The 23554-nt window shown below is 31.0% G+C and overlaps 2 protein-coding genes across 5 annotated transcripts in view; one reads left to right on the top strand and one right to left on the bottom strand.

The window, feature by feature from the left end:
* LOC143256658 (eukaryotic translation initiation factor 4E type 2-like) overlaps nt 1-4554 on the top strand; it is a 30492-nt gene extending 25938 nt beyond the window's left edge. For all 4 annotated transcript variants that reach the window (XM_076514157.1, XM_076514158.1, XM_076514156.1 and 1 more), the window contains exon 6: nt 917-4554. In XM_076514157.1, the coding sequence (XP_076370272.1) occupies nt 917-1066 (150 nt within the window). In that variant the 3' untranslated portion in view covers nt 1067-4554. The remainder of the gene's footprint in view (nt 1-916) is intronic.
* On the bottom strand, nt 3753-21611 carry LOC143256660 (dynein light chain Tctex-type protein 2B-like). The gene is made up of 5 exons (XM_076514161.1): nt 21426-21611; nt 18145-18243; nt 15064-15135; nt 14109-14172; nt 3753-10086 (listed from the first exon to the last, which is right to left on the bottom strand). The coding sequence occupies exons 1-5, from the start codon at nt 21494-21496 to the stop codon at nt 10039-10041; spliced, it is 354 nt and encodes a 117-aa protein (XP_076370276.1). The 5' UTR covers nt 21497-21611; the 3' UTR covers nt 3753-10038.
* Between the last annotated feature and the right edge of the window lie 1943 nt (nt 21612-23554).

The raw sequence follows: 23554 nt of genomic DNA, 5'->3' as shown, positions 1-23554 counted from the left end.
GTTACAAAAGCGTTTCCCTTATTGTATAGTAAAAATTTTAACACCTTATTAATATTTCAAAAGTATAGTATTTTTACATCATCTATAACAGTAAATGTTGTAAAAACTGTACAGTACAGTATTTTATATGAAATAATATATTGTTGGCTAACAAGTGTAAGTTACCAGTAGAAAAAAACATAACATTCACAGCAGCATCAGCTAAATACAGTCATGCATTTTCAAGGATCTTCAAGAGTCTTATGAAACATTTGAGATATACTTGTACTGAATGCTGTTTCCTACAATGAGTATTTGTAAATTAAGATATTGAAATTTCCTGTTATAGGAGCTTTTTAGATATAAAGATGCTTTTACTCTTTCTCCATGTATATATATACATATGTACAGTAAGAATATTGATAGTAGTAAAAGCTTTATTGTAGTAAATTGAAAACCCCTCAGCTGATGTAACAATAACAATATAGTATTTTTTGTGAATCTATATGCGTAGCAAACGTTAAAGCATAAGAAGGCCATGTAAGCAAATAAAATACAGCAATTTAATACTTAATGTATGATGAAGCATTACATGGCCTACATCCATATAAGCTGATGTACTTAATAGTGAGTTTAGTACAAATTTTGTGCCCCCAGTGGCAAATCAGTATGTCTGAGGACACACAGCTAAAAACCAAGTTTCGATACCCATGGTGAGCAGAGCACATATAGCCTATTTTGTAGCTTTGTGCTTAATTCTAAACAAACAAATACAAATTGTATTTTCAAGTTATAATTCAAAAACAACATTAAGTTATAGTGAAATGTGTATTTAAATTTGTTTACATTTCCCTATATGCTGAAAATATCTCTTGAAAAATTAAGGCTCAAAATATTTAAGATTTACTTAATCAAAGATTGTTTTTGTTTGTTCAAGGAGGATATCATATCATTATGGAACAAGACAGGCAGTGATAATGCCACCACCATCAAGATCCGAGATACTTTAAAGAGAGTGCTAAATTTGCCACCTAATACTTACATGGAATACAAGATGAACTGTGAGAGCCTTAGATGGAATTTGTGATGTTAGCTGAGAATAGTATCTGTACATTCACATAAGTATTTAAAATTACTGTTTATTAAATAAATTCATGAAGCCTGTAAAACACTTTATCATTATAAATTGCATCAACATGACTTTTGGAAGAGATAACAAATCTGATTTTTAATATTACATAATTTAACTACCGTTTTTCTTTTTGTTTTGTTTTTTAATATAAAACTAAGGAGGACTTAAACAGAACAATGCATTTACACTAGTTAAAGAAAAATATTGGGTAACAGAAATTGTTTCATCAGAAAGTGAAGAAACTTTGCTCTTACTTTATGAATTGTTTTGAGCTTGTAGTTGAACCTGATACCTCTCGCATACTAGTTGAATGCTTTACCAACTGAGATAATGTGTTAATTCACTAGCTCTCATAAGTAACATTTTTAAAAATTCCTAATATTGCATTAGTAAGCTCAAAGTTCTTCTGATTTGTGTTATTAGAAACATTTGGTTCTGAACAAAAAACTTGAATTGACTTCCTAAAACTAAATTTTTTTGGGAGAGGTAAACTAGGGTTATAGATGTTTAAAATTCTGCTATGTTTTTGAGTCTTTTAGCATAAAGTACTACATATTTGATGTGATTGCTTGAAGGCATAAAGAAGATATTTAAAATAGAATTATGTATTTGTAAACCTGGTTTAGCATAAATTGGATATTATTGTCTGAAGTTATAAAGTTGGGATTAGCTTAAGCTGGACAGTATTTTTTAAGATATAAAGTTATGGATAGTCACTGAACTTTCATTAATATAACATAAGGTCAACAAGGAACCATTTGGTCATTTAAGATATCCCTGTACAACCACTTATTGACAAAAAGTGAACATTTAAACCTACCCTTTATTTTTCAGGAAATTATCAAGTTTCCTTTTAAACACTTGTAAAGTACTAGCATCTGCTACTTCTGACAGAAATACATTCCATTAGACAGTCATCCTGTTTGAAAAACAAAACTTAAGTGGACACTAACTTGTTTTTTCTCTTTTGTGCTCTTGTTCTGTTATTTTCAGAACATAACACAAAGAAATCTGAGATCTTTATTCTGTTGATCTTTCTGAACATCTGGTAAACTCAATGAGATCACCTTTTACTTCCCTTTTTTTAAATTAAGAAATTGTAACCTATCCTCATACTGTAACCCTTCTACTTCTTGAACAACCTTAGTAGTCCTCCCTCAAATTGTTTCTGATAAGCCTTTATCCTTCTTACAGCAAAACTGTAAATAATATTCTAAGTGAGGCCTAACTAGTAATTTGTATAAAGAAACAGTTACTTCTTTTGACTTCTAATCAGTATATCTGCAAATACACTTTTAACACTATTAGCTTTGTTACTAGCAACAGAGCACTGCCTTTTCCCATCTGTATTAAATGTGTAATTCAAGTTTATGATAACCTAAGTGCATTTTCTTGGATTTTCTATAATTAAAGATCATTTTCAAAATATTTGTCCAACCAACCAATTTACCTTTCCAGCATTAAGTGATTGCTCCATGTATTTAAGTCATAGCTTACGTGTTTTTCTTGGGTTAAGTATTTAGTGGTAGTGTATTGGCTGTTAGGAAGATACAGTAACAGATATTTATAATGCTGGCAACAAACAATTATACAAACATATAAACAGTTAGTTCTCACTGTATTAATATAATTTTTCTCTAGAGTATGTGTGGTCACTTATTTATTTAGAATAATCAGTTCTGTTTTGTCTATTAAATAGATGCACTTGTGTCAATAATTTATTAATAATGTGCAATTTTAAAAGTGAAAGTATGTTTTAAGAAACTAAATTGCAGATCAGCTTTGTAAAAAAATTAACAAACTGTGTGTATAAATATTTTATTAGAAATATTTATGTATTCGTCACGTAAATTATAATGAATGACTAATTATTGTGTATAATGAATTACCAAGAAGTGACACTGGAGTGTTTGGTTTCTCTACTGATTTTGATTTTTTTCTTTTTAATCGTACTTAAAATACAGTAGTAGCAATTCATAATGAAAAGTAGTTTAAAATAATGACTGTAGTATTTGTGTAAAACAGTGCTATAGCCTATAACTAGCTCTATGATAGCACAGATAGTTGTTGAAAAGTTTATATTTTTTAAAATATTTTTGATTACCCTAAGAAACATTTATTTTAAATACATGAGGATTTCAGGTAGGAGAGTTATTTTGTTCAAAAGTTGATAACAGTTTTTATTTTTGAATGAATTTGAAGAAGATGCATTATTTTGAAGGTTTGATGATTATCTTTGAACAAATAATTATTGATCTTCTTGACAATTAGCTGAATGTGTCAACTTCCATCCCTTTTTACGGAACTTTTTTTTTCTCTCAAAAGGCAGGAAGAAAATGCCATCTTCAATCTGTTACAACAGATCTCTTTACCATGATACAATTAATATAGTAAAAGTCCACTTTTTATCATTAGTCCAAACTTAGATATTGTAAATGGATTTGCTAAAAAGGTGGAAGTAAGTTAACTTGTTCAACTTACTGAACCACGAGTATTCTTCCTGTCATGTAACACCTCAACACCATCAGTTCAGCTAGTTGAGTGTCATTTCCAGGGGATTGTGCTGATAATGCACTGCCCCCTCAAGTAGATGCTGGTTATCTCTCAGGAGGTAGAAAAAAAAAAGTTCCTTTACTGATGTTATCAGTAGCCTATTAATTCATCATCTTGTGCTATTCATAGCTGCACTGTGACACTTTATTGTATAATAAGTTACACCTTTTACAGTAAGGAAGATTTGTTTTTATAAGAGGTACAATAATTTAATCACTGGTGCAACCATTTAACTGTAAAAAAGTGTTTTAGCACTTAAATCAACATTCAACAATACATTTAAATTTTAGAATTGATAGTGGTTGTTTAAAGTATGTGTGTATCAGTCCATGTAAATTGATAGATTATTCATTTATGGCTGAACATAGAAAACAAATGAGAAGTGTGTAACATATAAAAAAAATGGAATATGAAAACCATTGAGTTAAGTGTGTAACTTTGTAATCAATGTTTTTGTTGTGTATAGTGTACAGTTAATTTAAAGGGCTTTTTAGAGTGCATAGCTTCTGCTGGATTAGAAAAGCAATTTATGTAATTTACATTGTAAGTGTTTTTTCTTTGAATTTTGATGGTGAAGCTTTGGGGTAGCTCAAGTGATGATGTTTTTAAAAAAATATGTTGTCTTCGTTTTTCACTATGTTTAATGTAGGTTATTTGGGTGCTAGTCTGTTCATCTTGAAAAACAAAGCTACAAAAAACATCATCTGCATATCTAAGCCAAAATGCAAGCTTATATGTGGAAGTGACTGTGATATGTTGTTCTATGTGATGTAAGAAAAATATGGACAAAGCACCTGATAATGGATTTCCTAGGGAATCCTGTGAAATTGAAGGAAGTATATTTTGTGTATTGAAAAAACAAATAAATGTAGCTAGTTGTAACAGTTCAATTGGGTATTCCTATTTTATATTGAATCTCTTTTTGGGGTATCGTGAAATAATGTTTGCAGCAGAAGAGGGGTTAGCCCAGTGTGACTTCTAAGAAGGATAATTATTGAAGTACCTAAAGTCTAGTTAGTCAGAAACCAGGTATACAGTGGAAATTGGTGATGAACTTCAGCCAAAGGTTACAAGGATTAAGGAACATCCCTCAAAGGTTTGGTCTGTAAGAAAATGAGGGCAAGATGGAAAATCACAGAGATATGATGGAAAGAATTGAAAACCCAAAAGGAAAGCATTCTTAATGAAGAGATCTCAAAAATAGAGAAACCAAGTCTAAACACAGTAGAGAAAGAAACAAAAGCCAAGGAAGGAAACAGGTAAGAATGGGTGTCGCCTAAAAATGTTTCTGGGTCACAAAAGAGAGTCTCAGTGAGGAGGTTAATGGGTTTGGTAAATGTAAATAAACTGATTTAAAGATGAAGCAAAGAGAAACATCCCATGCTGACAGAAGGAACTCAAGAAACTGGAATGTAATAAATATGGAAGTGTCACAACCATAAGTCATAGAAACAAAGAGGGAAATGTTGATTAATAAAAAAAGAGGGAGAAATTTAGACAATGGAGGCTCATGAAGTAAAGGAACTCGAAAGTCATCATGATTCACTGGTGAAAGTGATAATGTTATGTACCTGACTTGTAAACATAGTTGTAGGAGGTATCTGTCCCTCAGCAGGGAGAGAAGAATCAAAAGCAAAGGCAGGAGCTGATCAAATTTGCCCACAGATGATGCAGGCTAGACATAAGGCAAGGACAAAGAGTGATGAGGGGTCTAAACTGAGGAAGAAATAGACAGAAGTGAACCAACCATCTGTTGCAGTAACATCAATATCGTTGACATATAATGCATTTCCAGACCAGATACAGGTGTAAAATATCCTGAATGGAACATGTATTAATTTAATGCCAAATAAAGACTGTTGATCAATATAATTGAAAAATCACACCTGAACACAAGCAGTGCCAAGGAAAGAATTTGTGCTCATGGGGATTACTGTCTTATTCGTAGAAGGCTCCAGCATTATGAAACTTACCTTGTAAGTTGATGCAATGTACATAAACACGTGTAGGATGAGAGTTTGTCCAAGGTTTATGACATGTACAGCTTATTCCATGGCAGTTATATGCGAGGTAATAACTCAGAGGTGTAGAAGCAAGTAGCATTTCTGAAAGTTAGTGTGACCCATGCTTTTTCTATTTCTATTCTTCCAAGTTTCAGTATAGTCAATTAAGAATTCTCATGCTGTTCTATTTTTCATTCCAATTGAGCTTTGAATTTTCTAGTTAAACTAGAACATTTTTATTTTTTTTATCTCCTAAGAAGGTGTAAATAGTTACTTTTGTCACTACAGTCACCAACATCAGTGCCATGTTTTTATAATCCTTTTGTAACATTTCTCTGATTTCCTGCCCACTCTTTTTGCAGTAAAATCAACAATGAACTTGGGAAATCATTCAGAAATTTTCTAGTCTTCAACCATTTACATAAATACATTTTGTTCTGTGAGGGAGATGTCTGAAGTAGCACTATAAATCACAGAGAAACAAATACAGTTCCTCCCAATCAGGATCAAAGAATTTATTTTTACTTTAGTTATATGTAGAAAATGATTATAGTAAGATACAGGGTGAAGTGTTATCAAGAAAGTGCCATTATGAATATCATTAATTATGGAACTGCTTCATGAAAATCACAATTTCTAAATGCTAGAATCAATGTTGCATCAAAACGTTTATTTCTATTGTACTGATTTTGCTTTGTTGTTTTCTATTTCTCAAGCTGGCTGTTAATCCCTCTGAAGGTTTCTCTATTGCCAGCATGTATGCTAATGCTGACTATATCTTTTATGCTCAGGAAATTGTTTATATAGTTTGCACCACTATTACTAGTTATCACATTAAATCTTTCACTTTAGCATAGTGGACTATGCATTTTTTACTCATGCTTTTAAAGCATGAACCAAACTTTGGTTCATTTACATTTGTTTCACATTAACCAATCTCTCTTTATGTTCTCCAGACAATTTGGTACTTTAAATACAGAATACACTTAGAGATAGACTGACCTAATGGTACAGATTTTGCTAATCCTATAAGATCAATATTGCATATTTCACACATCTGAAGTTCCTCCTTTAAATGTATTTGTCTCTGTGTGTTTTGCCCAAGCTAAGAATTCCTTTCATTAAAACTGGGTAATTAGTGTAACTTGCTGATCAGTCAATCAATGTCTGTTGTAATAGAAAAAGCTTAACCCCAAAGGCATCACCTATGCCATAATGATTTTGTTTCTATACATATAAAAAGAAACATTTTGCTTACTTAAAACATACACATTTCTTAATCTTTTTAATAACGTTTTTTTTTAAATCACTGAGTTAGGGTAAAACTAATTAAAGAGCTTGTTTTGGTGCTGGGGGAATTTTACTTGTAAAATTCTGGTTCCCTCTATAAACTTTTCATAGTCCACATTAACCGTCTGCCAAATGAAGTGTCTCCTTTTGTAAGCCACAGCTCCAGTGATCATACAGCCATTATGTTGTTGCATTTACTATGTGTTCAAATATTTGTCTGCATTAACTTTTTTCTTTCTTCTTCTTCACCATCACCAGGAAGATTCATACAGGCTCTTTTTTAATCTGGGGATTGATAAACTTTTATACTGATTTTATGTTGCTTTTCTTATACTCAAAGTTTGTTTCCTTTTTAATTTTATTTCTTTTACTTCAGAGGAACATAATGAATTTCATGGTAATCTGTCTCCTCTTCCTCCAGATAGTTGTTGGCAAAATCCTTTCAGGTCAGACTATATTTTGACAAATGCTGTCAGTTTTTTCTAGGTATCATTTGTTGTTGTGTTTTTCTTCCTGGGGTGGCCTATCTCTAATTCTGTTACTTATAGGTACACCATTTAAGTTTTCTTATGTTTTCCTTTTCCAGCTAAATTATTTTAAACTTTATATTCTAATTTATTTCCAAGATTTTTCTGTTCACCAAGACCTTTAAATTAGGGATACATCTATTCAGTTTTTTCTTTTTTTGGTGACATTTTGCTTTTATCTTGACCTGAAACTTACTGTTGATTCATTTCCTATTTCTATTTTTATGCTGATATCCCTCTTTTTAGAGCATGTTTTTTGGTGCTCAGTTATTACTCGTGATGCTAACATTATCAAAGTTTCTCATTCTGTCATTACAACACTTCTAACTTAAGCACTGACCTCAGTGGTTATCAACTGAGTCACCATGACAAACAGCCCCATTAATGTTGAGAATGCTTCACTGAAGTAGTCCCTGAAATGTTGCAAAAACAATGCTGTAGCCAGAATGTTTTTATTGGTTGAAACTGTTCTCTAGGCCTAATGCCAGAAGCAATAAAAGATGTACTCACCTCATACCTACGTAAACACCTCTCAATATTTTTGTCACAAACATTGCTATTCTGTATAATTTCAATATTGTAGATAAACTAAATCTGGACTTGGGTTTCACATGACCAAAGCTGAGAATGAACAGTTTTTACCTGAGATTTTGAACCTTCCTATAATCTAAACATGATCAGTTTATTAACTGTATAAAATAAATTTGTCATTGAGTTATCTAATTCACTTTAGTTTACTATACTGGATTTTGAGTAATACAATTAAAATAAATTGATTACATAATGTTCTTGTAATTGCTGAAGACAAATAGCAAGCTGTTGAGCCAAGGAACTACTTAAAGTAGTGGTGTTCAAGTAAAGTAATAAATTTATTAAGTAGCTTTATGGTACTACTTTCTAAAAGTTAGTGTTTATTGCACAGTTCTTCAATTATTCACGTGGTTTGTTATTCCAGATGATAAGAGTGATGTCTAATATTTTTGCTACTGAACTGTAAACATGAAAGTATGATTAACCAGAGAATCTTGATATTGTTGTTACTGAATTCTAAAAAGGTCAGTTTGTTGATATCTTTCTCTCTCTCTCTCACAGGATAAATAGTCATTTTCATACAATATCTAATTCTTAAAATCATTTACTATAACTTTAAACAGAAGATATAAACAATGATATTATCAATTATCACCACAAAAATATTCCTTCAAAATGCTTTTCAACGAAGAAATACAATTGAGAAGGAATTACATAATGTAACAGTAACACTGAACAAATTTGCAGGTCATGTATTAGTGGTATAAAATACACCATCATGCACTCTCTTAATTACAATAATTTACAACTATTCTTAGCAAATTAAGTTAACAGTTATTCCTAGAGAAAGGTACTGATGGTTTGTTAAAGTATTTAGTATCAAAGTTAACAGCTTTCACATTAGTTTCCTATTTTACATTTTTCTAAATGTGTTACCAAACATTTTCACTCAGAATGTTATCAATCAAGCACAGTTGACAAGACTGGTTTACACAGATAAACAACTTGTTACTGATAAACTCTTCACATTTGGAAATGTGGATCATTTCACCATTTAAATATATTCAGTCTTTATAAAAAAAAAACTTCAGTGCAAACTGTGACATATCTTCTGTAATGGATATACTCAATATTTTATTCCCATGTCACTAGTTTCTTTTAGGAACAGAAAGAAACCATGAAACTCACAAACAATTTCTAAGAAATAATTTAATGTAATCTTAAAAAATATAAAACATGTTTAAGGTTAAACATTAAACTGGCTTATTTCCTGACAAAACTAGGCCATTTCTTCTACAAACTTCTAAACAGTAATGTTTTAAGAAACATTTACAACAATTTCTTAGGTTGAAAATCTATTTCAAAAGTCCTTCTTCTTCAGTGTTTAAAGAAATGTTATTAAAATATTTTTTGAGTAAATGATTGTACACAGACAAAATAGGTGTGTGGAATGTGTAACTAGTTAAAACTCATGCTGCAGTATGAATCTGAACAGGAAACACCTGTGATATTCTTTCTGACATGCACATCTTTTTGTAAAATATACATAACTGAGAATTAGAACAAGTTAAACAATTTAACGTATTATAAGTAATGCTTTTTAAAATAGTCATTTTCAGACAACATCACAGATTCTCAAGGCTGTAACTGGTTTAACAGGTATATTAAAACATGCTTAACCTTTTGATTGGATATAACTTGGCCAGATTATAAAAGGATTGGAGAATTTCTTATAGCATTATATTTACATACAAAATATTCATATGTTATTATACAAAAGTTCACCTCAAATGTATGTTGTTGTAGTTTTAAAAGGTTAAAACTCAGAAATCCTTTATCTAGAAATGTGTATTAATGTCTACATACAAAAGAGTAAACTGAACCAACAGGATTTCCTCAAGTGGCCTTACCTCACAACAGATTTTCAACTAAATATCTTAACTCTTACTAGAAAAGTACAAACACATGGGGGCATGACTAGAAAGATAATATTCTGATATGAAAAGAAAACAACCAGCAGTTGTTAATAGTAGTATGTAGCAAATGCTGTGGCCACACAAAACAGAGAATCCTGGAAAATACAAAAATAAAGATGTGAAATAAATGCTTAAGATATTTTTCTTCTAAATATAAAAAAGTCAACTATAAAATCAACATTCATGAATGATTTTACAAAAAAAATAGTGTACCTTTTGTATCTTTTCATGCAATATGTTAAGTGTTTGAGTGAACATCATTCAGCATTAGCTTTTCTTAACATTTCTTTATTTCACCCATCAGAGTAAGATGACTAAAATATGTCTACTAATATTAGTGTGAAGTTTTGTGTTCAATAAAAATTATACTGTTCCATTAATAATAAAAGAATTTCAGTAAATTTTTAATGTAAATTTTCAAAATATAATCCAGACCAATGATTGCGGTGTTTTAGTGTGTTAATATGTTGAGCTTAATCTTAAAGGAATGGTGTATTTCAACATGTAATTCAGAATTACCGGAATAGATCAAGAGAAATAACAATGTTTTGGGACAGCACTGGACCTATTAGCTGTTCCATTTTCTAAACTGAATTAATTTTCAAAAATTTTGAAGTCAGCCCTTATTCTTCATAAACTTATCAAGCTGCTTCTTAAACATAAATTTACTGCATTTGCAACATCCAAAAGCAATCCATTTCAAAGGCCAACCACTCTGTTAGAGAAGTGAAACTGTATCAGCTGAAGATGACTCATACCTTGACAAGATTTATATTTGCATTCCCTAGTCCCATCATTCTCACTGTTAAATATGAAACAAGATGATACATCAATACTATCAATTCCATTTACAATCTTAAATACCTCAATCAGATACCCTTAACTTCCTTTTTCATTAAAAGATAATACAAGAGGTTTCAGCCTCTTCTCGAATGACTCCCTCCATTCTAGTAACCCTTTGGAACAATTCAATGTCTTTCTTAAGGTAAAGAGCCAAGTACTGAACACAGTATTCCCAATATGGCCTAACCAATGCCTAGTATTCAATATTTCTGTAGATACAGTCTAAAATCGTATTTGCTCTACCACTAGCACAACAGCTTAAATGGCTTTAGAAACTGATCAACTCTTACACCAAGATCCCATTCTTTTGTGACATTATTAAGGTTACTGCAATCCAAATTAGACTTATAATCAAATTATAAAAACCTACATGAATTATCTTGCATTTATTATAACTGAAACCTATCTGCCATTTAATTGTTCAACTTACTGGATGATCTAAATTATTTTGTAAATCAGCAGCATCTTCTCCACAGCTAGCAACATCCAAAACCTTGATATCATCAGCAAACTTATTAACTGTTTCTATATATTGTTAATGTAAGTAAAAAAGAGTAAAGGTCCTAAGACTGGGCCCTAAGGTACCCCACTTGTGGCATTAATCCAGTTTGGCTGAACTCTATTTATAACGACCCTCTGCTTTGTTCCATTCATTCACTCTTCTATCCAATTAGTTAAGTTATCCCCCATACCTAGAGATAATTTTAACAAGCCTTTTTATGTACCACCTTGTCAAATACTTTCTGAAAATCCAGATACACCAAATCTACACCCTCACCCTTATCTACATAAGCAATAACCTTTTAAAAAAACGACAAAAGATTTGTAAACAATATTTCTCCCTTAGTGAAACCATGTTGACTATACTGCACAACAGTTTTTGCTTTTTGAACACTGTTGGGTGTTCTTTATAGATGTTTGGCTGCTGATCACAAAAATCGCATCCAAATTTGCCCATCACATACCATTTCGTCGAAATCTTCAGTTTTGCTACAATGGAAAAACGATATCAGAGCAACTGGAATCCATCAATGCACCGGACATTGAACACAAACGAAACACAGGAGCATAAACACTTTTAATTATGTTGAACTTCTTAGCATGTTGGAAACATAAACACAATTAAATACATTATTGCCAGTAAACATTTAACTTTCTATTTCTCAGAGTTCCTGAGAAAACTATATTTGTGCATATCCACCAGGTACCTGTCACAATCAGCAAAAGAAACTTTTCAAAAAAATTATTGTGCAGTGCTATCCAATAAATTACAAACTTTGTTAAATAATTTTGCAAAACGTATTTTAACAGATTTTCAAAACTTTTCCCACAACTAATGTAAGGCTAAAGGGTCTATAATTACTGGAACAATTTTTATCACTTCCCTTGAAAAGAGAAGTTACATTAGCTGATTTTGATTCACTGGTTCTTGCCACTATTCAAGGACTGACAAAAAAAATAGCAGTAACACATTAGCTAATTTCCAATTCTTTGGTACCTGCTCACTATTCAATGACTGACAAAAAAATGGTAGTAAGTGGCTTACATATCCAATCTTTATCCTCCTACACAACCCCGGGGGAAATATTATCTGGCCCAGGAGCCTTATTTTTTTAACCAGCTCAGAATTAATTAAGTCATTTTGTTTGGTGATGTTTTCAATTGTCAACTGTTCAGGATGTGGAATACTGTTTAAATCTTCTTTATTAAAACTGAAGAAAAAGCAAAATTTAATAACCCACTCATCTCATAATCATTAGGTACAAGTCTTCCTTTATCATCCTTCAATGGTCCTATCTCCAATGCTAACATTTTGTTTACCTTTAGTGTATTGTCAGTTATTACATTTTCAGCCGAACTTTTCTCATTCATCATTTTTGATGTTCTAATTTCCTGTTTCACCCTCTCCCTTAATATTCTATAATCTAAGTATCCTGTCATACTGATCAATTTAAATTTCTTTAATCTATTATTCTTTTCTTTAATTTTTATCTCTTAAACTCTTTGTGATCCAAACTAAATTTTTACTTGCAGCTACACTTTTCTTTCTGTAAAGAATATGTTTACCTTGAGTATTTAAAATTTTATCTTTAAAAATTGTCCACATCTGATCAATGTCTCCAAATAACTCAGCTGCTCAATTCACAACAGATAAGTCTTGTTGCATCTTTTCAAAATTTTATTTTTTTAAAATTGTAACCAAATTATGATTATTCCTTATTTCCATGTGCAGGAGAATATCAAACCTAATAGAACAATAATTATTTGCACCTAATTTGAAGTTAACAATACATCTAAAATAGCACTGTTTTTCAGTGTATTCCCTGACCAGTTGGTGAAGAAAGCCATCATGAACAGTTTCCAAAAACTTTTCTCACTATTGCTTTGACTCTAGCATTTCCCAGTATATATTCATGACATTAAAATCATCTATAATTATTACTTCATTAGCAGCTGCTATCTTAATCTCATTTTTAAGTTTCTCTCCTTCTCAGTCTTTAATACTCTATCCCTATTAAAGAGTCTGCAACTCTATATTTCAAAGAAAGTTGTGTTATTAAAATTATCTACATTTAACCATGTTTCAGCCTCTCCCATTATATCAAAATCTTCTGTTCATACAAGTGCTCTAAATTCATATATTTTAGTTATTAACTTTTAACATCACAATAATAATAATTAGGCCTTCTTTACTTATTTCTTATGCTAAACCTTTCTCTGTCTCTTATTCTTTTTGCACTTAGTCTTTACTGGCCTTCACCACTGTCTAGTACCAGTTTAAAACTTCCCTTACAGCTCAGCTAATGGCCTTAGCAAACAAGCCAGACCCTATCCTATTTAATTGTAAACCACCTGTTCTGCAAAGCTCCTTTCTTCCATTGAACTAATCCCACAAGCCCAACCAGCAAATCTGTTCGTCCTTACGTACTAAACTAAGCCTACCATTTAGCCCTAGTAACCTACTTGTACTTCATTCCCCCCAGTTAATTATGGGCAGTAAACCTGATAAAATTATGTTATGGCCTCTTTCTTTAAATGGTAGTTCTGATGACCAAGATCCATAATAAAAAGTTGGTGGTGATCTATTTGTGACTGTATGTACAGCATGAACAGTTCTACATTTTTAGAAATGTCTTAAGTTAGTAAACTGACAGAAAATGCAACTTTAAAATGTTGGACTTGTTAACTGAAATTAACTTGTTTCTTATCATTGCCAACTAAATATCAAGCCTGTAAGAAATTTAACAAATATTAAGATTTTGTTCAAACTTACATTCATAAAAATATCAGATGCATAGTTGTCTGTGTCAGAATCCCATAGACATCTACTTCCAATTCTAACAGAAAAGAATTGTTATTGAAACATTTTATAATAATATGGGTAAAAAATTTAACTATACATGTGGATATCTTTATTTTACTGTTTAATACATTCTGTTTTGTAAACATTTTTTTCTACAGGTCTTATACTACATCCTTTTTCAATAAACCATACAGTTGAGGTTGCCAAATAAACTTCAGAGTAATTAAGTCTCATAACTTACTCAAAATTCAGAAGTAACAAATACAATATTTACTTGGAGTTCTTGATTGGTGTGTTACTGGATGTTTTTTTTTTGTTTTTTTTTCAGTTCTTAGATAAACAGAACAATTTTTGCTGTTTTGAATACCTTTTGGTAATAATATTTACTTGGAGTTCTTGATTCATGTGTTACTGGTTTTTTCAGTTCCTACATAAACAGAACAATTGTTGTTTTGATAACAAAAAAGTGTGCTGTTTTTATTTCACTCATATTGGAGTTTTTTACGAACAAAGAAAATTTAGATTGTTATGCAGGAAGTTAGATGTGTGTATCTAAAGCCCAACAAAAACTTCTCAGTATTATGAAAATGATCAACAAAGAGAATCAGAAAATGATGTCTCAAAATGTATCAGATTTTCTCATTGTTTTTATATATTTCTTGTAACAATACAAAAAATACTTTAATTAGCATTCTAATGACTAAGAAAAAATGAAGAGAAAATAAATGGTACACAAAGAGAAAAGATGCATAATACCCGACTTTATAGACATTTCTACTAAGTTTCTCTACTGTTTAGTATAAAAAAACAACAAACACCTAAATAGTTACGTACAACTATCAAATACTAAATAGTAAACTGCTACATAAAGACTCATATGAAAGACAAATATCACCGGTATAAAAAATACCATATATCTATTTACCTAACTCCTTCTCCTCTCTGTTCACCAATAACAACTTGTACAACCATCTTGTACCGCTCAAAGCCTAGCTCTGTAAACATGAACATGCACATTTTATAACTATGCATATATCAAATAGCCACTTCATACAAACATCTTTAAATATTCCTGATAGAGAACATTTGTTTCTTAATGCCATACTTCTCAGAAAAAAACCAACAATGGGCATTTAGACTTATGAAGAAAAAGATTAGCTTTTAATAATAAAAAAAAACTTTAAATATACTAGCTAAGATAAATGAAATAAATCTTCAACCAAGAAGTAGTGTCATAGATGTCCTATCAGCAAAACAATTTATGTCTTCAAAGAAGATAATACAGCAAACAATATTTAAAAAGTAAGATTAAAACAGATGTTGTTCTAACAAGGTAATAAGCTGAACAAGTGACAGTTGTATACAGACTAAGCTAGATGTGAGGAAAACAACAGGTCTTTTGAATATGTTGAAAAATACAATGGAGTTAAGGAACTTCCTCCTTGCCTTTTACACATCAGACTTTTACATCTGATACTTACTATATTATAACCACTGTATAAACATTACAGAATGAAAAGTGAGAATTACTTTATGACTTCTTAACTCATTTCTACAAAGTCTATACACACACACACACACACACAACAGAAGTTTCAGAGGAACATACACAATGTACTTAACTACATTTAGCTCCAAGAATGACATATTTAATTTACACATCAACATTTTTGTCCCCATCTATTCAGCACTAAAATGATAAAATTTGTACCAATAAATGGACATAATGTTAAAAAATAAAGAAAGCATTCTAAAGATTTCTAATATTTAGTATTCTGCAGTACAAGTACTGGTGGGCTACTAGTGGAATTTCCTAACTGATTAATCATTGGGTTCAATAATTCAACTAATTAATTATTCTCATGATACTAGAATAAATAAAAATCTCAATCATGAAAAACACTAATTTCTTATTAGTTGATTTTCTGTGACATTAATCAGTTTAATCATAATTTCAATTGATTATATGACACTAACTGATTTACTGAGTTAATTGCCCATCTCTACTCTGCAGTAGTTTGGATAGGATAAGTTTAATGAACCTTAGACATAACTGTAACCATATCAGAAGTACATTCATAATTAGTAGAACATACCAAAAAAAAAAGAAGAAAAAAAATGTTTTAAAATTGCCTCCTACTAATTAATGGTATAGAAAAAGATTCATGATCATTCTGCAGTTCACTTTTTTCACACCAAAATGCAAAAATTGATAGCTGAATATAGATACAAAGCTTTGAAAGCTTTGCTGCCTATTGACAGGCTAATATACCTAAAATCAAGATGTACCATCTCTTGCTTCAGTAATAATTTTGCCTCACATATTCCAAATAATGATAAAAGTTTATTTCTCACCTGAAACCCATTTGTCAAGAACATGATCTACATTTGCTTAACAGATTATGAGTAGCAAATTTCATGTTTAATTTTATCTCACAGTTTCTGATGTGAAAGTTTATTGAAATTACTTTGAGCAGTTTTTGGACAATATAAGCATGGTAGATTGTTCTGTTATCTTGAAAGACCTTGTCCATCAGGAGAGAAGTGCAGTTTTGTGGAATGAACAGAACTGTCAACAATATTCAGGTGCACTGTATGCTATTCTTTCTTCTACAAAAATCATAGCATGTACAATCATCAAAATGTATATGTTCCCAATACAATTTCAATAACCTATTCTCAATTTCAGTTCCTCAAAAATAAATTCTAACTTCATATAATAGTCTGCTACCTTTAAAACTTCTGTTGTGAAGGAAAAGTTTACCAACACTTTAAAAAAAAAGTTTAATTTAAAACATTAAAACTAACTTCCTAGCTCTAGCTTTCTTTCAGTTCCTGTCATTAATAGCTAATTAAGTACATGTCAAAAGCATTCAAAAAGCAATAGCTTAGTTCACTCTGCTTTATCCTGATATGAAGAATTGTCAGTCAGTATATGATAGTTTTTATAAACAATTACAATGAATTGTTAATGTAATATTGAATAGCAAAAATATTAAGCAGCAGGATGTATTTTGCATGTTCATTAATAAAGTAACTTTAATTTTCATGTATTTGACCACATTTTTACATTTTAGAATTTATGCATGTTTCTACAGTGGACTACATCCAAGCATCAATACAATAACTGACAACAGAAATATATACTTTCAAACATTTGTGGTCATCAAATACAAAGAATATAATTCAATTTGTCACACACATATACCCATATACATGTATAGAATTAAGTTTTACTTCAAAATCCCCTTAAGTATCCAAGTAAAATAATAAAGACACAAATTTTCAAATTTTAAGTTTCTAGTTTAACAGTGGAAACACTTTTGTAACATTTAAATTGCTCTTCAGCTCATGACCAAACAAGGTTTTTAAACATGTTAACACAGTTTTTAATCAGACTTCTGACTTTATTAAAACCTAATACAGTATTCAGTCAATAGGCTGTACATAATGCCTGGATGTTGTGCCACACACACACATATATATATAAAAACTCAGTATGAAATGTTCCAACTAACGATATGAATTTAGAATAATATATTTAAGTTCTTAACTTACTTATATTTACACACACACACACACACACAATTATTTAATTCACAATTTTAAAACTTTTATGGGGCCTAGGTCACAATACTTTTCCCTTATACATATTTACAGGTTACAAATGTACATAATCACATACTAGCATGCCACATGGTTCAAATTATTTTGGTGACAAGAAATATACAAGGAAGAACAACTGCAACACAAAGAGAAATAAAGTAATTCATATATATTTAACATCATCAAACTAGGCACTTAAATTATTTTATAGTACAAAGTTAGTACACCGAACTTGCAGTTTTGATGAACCTCACTACTTTTACTCAGTATTCAGTTTTGATAATATAATGCTTGCCAAAAGTCAAAGAACAACTAAAGAGTAATGCAGAAATAGTAATAAAATTATTTTAAAAAATCCAAACAGACCTTTAATTTTGTCTCTTATTGCATCTGCTATACTTTTGTCCAGACTGGAACATCCTCAGCACGATAACTTTTATCTCCCAATTCTTCCATAAGAATTAACCTTATACATTCTTTAACTGGGGCAGATCGAAACCTGTCAAGAAAAGTTAAACATTTTACAACATTAAAAATATTGGATATTCCTAATTGTAATGAGGACAATCAAGTGATACAAAATGACTTAGGGCAGTTAGTAAGTTGTACAATTACCTGGAAAATAGGCTTTATATAAATGAATTGTCATAATGGACACACACAACTATAACATATGGTAATGCATTCAACACCTTGAATAAAGAAAAGGATCATAGTATAGAAATTGACAGTCATTCAAACTTATAAGAGAGTATTTTATTGCTAGTAATACAAGTAATAGAATTTCAGAACTTATCCATTTATCGATGAATAGATTATAAGTAAGAGGTAATTATCTCTTTACAGAAATCACTAGTTAGGCTTCAATTGGAATATTGTGTGCAATTTTTATCTCCTTATCAAGAAAAAGTATAAGTACTTTTGGATAGGGTTCAGAGGCTACTAGGATGATTCTGGGGTTGAAAAGGTTATCTTAAGGATTATGACGAGAGGTTAAAATTGCTTAAATTTCCTCTTGAAGAAAGAAAGAGAATGGGTAATGTTTATGAAGTTTATAGAATAATCTTTAGAATTGATAGAATAAGAACTCCTGGTTTCTTTATTGTATATTTTGAACTAAACACAATGAAGTAACACAAGTTAAAAATTAAGAAAGACAAGCTGTCTCCAGTCAAGTGTTTTAATTTTATAACAATGATTAGCACATGGAATGAATTACTAATGGTAGTAGAAGAGGCTAGTACCTTCTACAAGTCTGAGAGATCACTAATTTCAAGAAAAAAATTGGTAAATTTAAATGTATAGGGGTGGGTGTACAGAAACAGTCTTGATGGACCAAATGGTTTCTTCTTGTCAATAACATTACATTATGATACTTACATGAAATGTGTTGTATGTAATACACTTGTATTCTGTGAAACAAATTTCTAAGTGCAGTTTGTTAAAAACCAATACTAATAAAAGATGGCTTGTTTAGAAATATTAATATGTAATAACTTTTAAATTCATTCTCAGTTTTAATACAATATTATTCTGCAGTTACAATATTCCTTTATAACCATAAATAAATAAAAATAATAAGATTAAAGGCTTAATAGAAAACAACAAAATTTTTGAAATGTTTTTTTTTCTAACCTTTGAAGTTTTTTAAACACATGTACATAAGTAAAGTTTATGTACAATAGTTAAACAGATTCATGCATAGAAATTTTTACATAAATAATTTACATCAAAATTCAATTATGATTTAACTTTTTATCAAATATAATTTTGTTTTATATCAACACTGCATGCCAATTCTACTTAGCCCAGGAATTGTTTACTTATACACATATGGATATCATATGGTTACAAACAAAACCAAATATCATTAACTCTGCATACAAATAAACACATAAAAACATCCCACAGAATTATCAAAAAGTTCATTCTCCTTCCACTTGTAACTTTAGACAAACATATAATAACATATTTACTATCAGCCTTATACTTTTACAGTTATTTTGCTGGCATTAAAATTATAACCATAAGTCCAACAAACAAACATTTTGATAAACAAGAGCCTCTTGATTAAAATCTTTGAACTACTACACAAACTCCATGACCTGGGTACAGTTTGCACTATCACTACCTGTAATTTCATTAAATCAAATGAAATAGGAACATACTTTGGGAATTGTTTATATGTATACAAGTTGCAACATCTTTAGAAGTGGGGCCATTATAGCATTCTGTGTTTTTGATTTTAGTCTTTTTGAAGACTAAAAAATGCTCAGTTGTTAATGGTACATTAAAATGTTTAATTTGGACTTTAAATTTGCATAAAAACCTAAAAGTTCCAAACTTTTGAAAACTGAAATACTCTGTGTAGACTGCAACTGCTTGCATTTAATTTAAACATGAAGTACAATATTCCATAAATACTGTAAAATTACTGAAAAAAAACAATGAACTTTAAAATGTGTGACTATGTATTCTCAAGATGGCTAGTATGGATATTAGTACTTTAATTAAAATTAATTGCTAACACCCATGCCACCCATCTCCACAATATATTTTTACTCCAAGTGAGTTTCTCATCATCACAAATTATGTGCAACTTTGTTGTTTTTTTAAAGCCTTTTATCTATTAGTATTATTAGTTTATGTATTCTTGGAACTCATGGGTAAATAAATAGGGGACCTAAGGATACCTGGAAGATTGATAACAATTGATATAACAGTTTTACATTATGTGCACACATACAGACTTTTGTCAAATAATAGTTTAGAAACATAGGTCACTTAATGCTACAACTGTACTCAAATAATGCAGTAACAAAGATGAACTTCTCCACATTGCTTCAACAAGTTTTGATAATGAATGCAAGTTGTAACTTGCAGGGTTATGCTGACTTTAAAAAGTTAGTTTGTTTTCATGCAAAACTAAATGTGATGCACTAATCCAAATATCCTGTGTTGTTGTTTTGAATTAAGCACAAAGCTACACAATGGGCTATCTGTGCTCTGCCCGCCACGGGTATCGAAACCCAGTTTTTAGTGTTGTAAGTCCGCAGACATACCACTGAGCCACTGGGGGGAAATATCCTGCGATAATATTATCATTGGTAACATAGTGCTATAAGAAACCATGTCAATAACACTGATATTGGTGTAGAAAGGAGTTGCAAAGTGGGGTTGCTTAGCTAAGCATGCAGATTTTATAATGAAGGGTAAATGGCTGCTTCAAGTAGCTCCCTTGCTGCCTAAGACAGCTCAATTTAGGGAAGGTATGGGGGCATGCCACAAAAAATCGATATAACAACATAATTTACAGTGACTATATAACTTACAAGTCAGATATGTAAAATAGGAGATACTATATCACACTCGGTTCCGACATTTTCGACTGTGGCTGTAGTTCTTTTTTTATTCATTTAAATAGTAACATTACTGATCATTTGATCTCCTTATCCTGGAATATGTTAGTCCTTATTTTAAGCGCCGTAATGGAAATGAAGCCTAAGCTTAACAATATTTTATAAGTTGTAGTACTAATTCCTTACTCTACTAGTATTACTATTGCAATTATAGTTATTGGTGCACGAGACAATAGTACTAACAATACTCGCTTATCATTATATATTTATACTATATAGCATTTACATTTATTTATACAACTCACAAAGTATGTTAACCTACTTTTGATCAAGAGATGGTCGAATATTGTAAGTACTGACAGAATCATCACCATTTGGTTCGATTTTGGACATAATGTCAACCTACCAACTTAAAAATATACAATACACTCGCATAACAAGCTATATTAAAACTATCAAAATAAAACTAACCACATCTAAAACTTGCACATTGAACATAGCGACACCTATATACAATACATCTCTTGGTAACATGTAAAAAACAATCTGAGACATGTACATACATAATATATTGCATTCTCAGCAAAACTATGTATGAATGTCTATATATATATATAAAGTTATTTCCAAACTAAATCTTATCATTACGTGTTAAAATATATGTCGGTATAGGTGAGTTGAATATTTTTATTCCTTAACGAAGAAGTAAAACAACTGTTCACTGCAGTGCGATTTTCGAGACTGACATAAAATACAACATATGGCTCCAATTTTTAATAAAAGCTATAACGTTTAAGTTACTAGCTTTTTTACTTAGCAAACATACAATAGCTGAAATGTCTAGTCTTGCAATATCGACCAAAAAGGGGGAACATTCTTTTTTAATAAAAGTTCAACTCTTCAGTCCATACTTTTCGATTTTAAGAAATAAAGTGTACTGATAGTTTTATCTCAAGTCTTTCTTGTTACTATATCAATGCATTACCTATAAAACGAGGAAATATTACGGAATGTTGGGCCCAGCATGGCCAAGTATGTTAAGGCGTTCAACTCGTGCTCTGTGGGTCGCGGGTTCGAATCCTGGTCGCATCAAACATGCTCGTCCTTTCATCCGATAAATACCACTGTGAGGACGTTATAATGTTACGGTCAATTCCACTATTCGTTGTTAAAGAGTAGCTCAAGAGTTGGCGGTGGGTATTGATGACTAGCTGCCTTCCCTCTAGTCTTACACTGCTAAATTAGGGACGGCTAGTGCTGATAGCCCTAAAGAAGCTTTGCGCGAAATAAACAAACAAACAAACGTATATGGTGCTGTGTTTACTGAGACTAGAATAGGTCAACATAGAATGTTAAGTTCTCCAGAGACAATCAGAGTTGTGAAAGTATGAATGCATTTTCAAGGCAGCTGGTATGGGTATTGACACTTTAATTAAAATAAAGTACAGAACAACTCTCGTCATCACGAAAGTTGTGAAAGGTTCAGTAAAGGTGCATACCTCTGTTCAAATAATCACTGTTTCAGTGAAAGAAAAGATAATCCACTTTAGTTCTGCAAAACATTTTCTGTTGAATCTCTTGTTATTTTATGGATTTTACCCTATTACTTGGCAGTAAATTAGTGAATCTTAAGAGACAAAAAATAAGTATGACGTGGAAATGTTTGTATCTTGACCACAATATTTTTGTAGAGTTTTCTTTTTTCTCGCTAAGAACATTTCTTCAAAATCTCTTCTTTTACTACAGTGTTATTACTCTTTAAATGCACCATTCTTTAGGAAATGACACTTTTCACTAGTTAAAGGACGTATAATTCGGAAAAAGAGTTAGTTACTGGGGTTAGACAAATGTCAGAGAGTATAGTTAAGTCTCTGAGAAGTCTTTTCCTGGATTTCATACATTTATTGATGCTGTAATGTTGATCAATCTCAGTACAGAGGAGGCATGTGCGATTTAAAGTCGTTTTAGTGAATTAAGTCCAGTCCAATAAATTTGAAGTTGAACTAGGTAGTTTGTGTATGATCCCCCAGGCATTTGCCGACCGGAATTTACCAACCCTGGCTCTTGCCGATGCCGGTCAAGATCATCCAAGAGATATTGAAAATGTCGCTGATGGACAACTTCTACCGCCCCAAGATATTTTGACAAAGAGTTAAGAAACAACCATACTTCTGACGTTTTTGGTGTCTCAGCTTAACATTGGGTGATATTCCATGAAGAAATGTATGCCAACACTACGGATCTCTGTGAATGAGGCTAAATTTTTTTCTAATGTTTAGGTTTAGCTAAATAAGATTTGGACTGCCCTCTGAAAAAATTCAAGCAGATCACTGTTTGAAATAGATAGACTTAGGAACAACCAACATAGTACTTGATCTTGAGTTTAGATGATTCAATCCCTACCTCTTTTAAGCACTTGATTGAGAACAGCAGCTTTGGTAGTGACATACA

The sequence above is a fragment of the Tachypleus tridentatus genome, chromosome 7 (genome assembly GCF_004210375.1).
Source record: "Tachypleus tridentatus isolate NWPU-2018 chromosome 7, ASM421037v1, whole genome shotgun sequence".
NCBI classification, from domain to species: Eukaryota; Metazoa; Arthropoda; class Merostomata; order Xiphosura; family Limulidae; genus Tachypleus; species Tachypleus tridentatus.
This window is presented reverse-complemented; position numbering and strand designations above follow the sequence as displayed.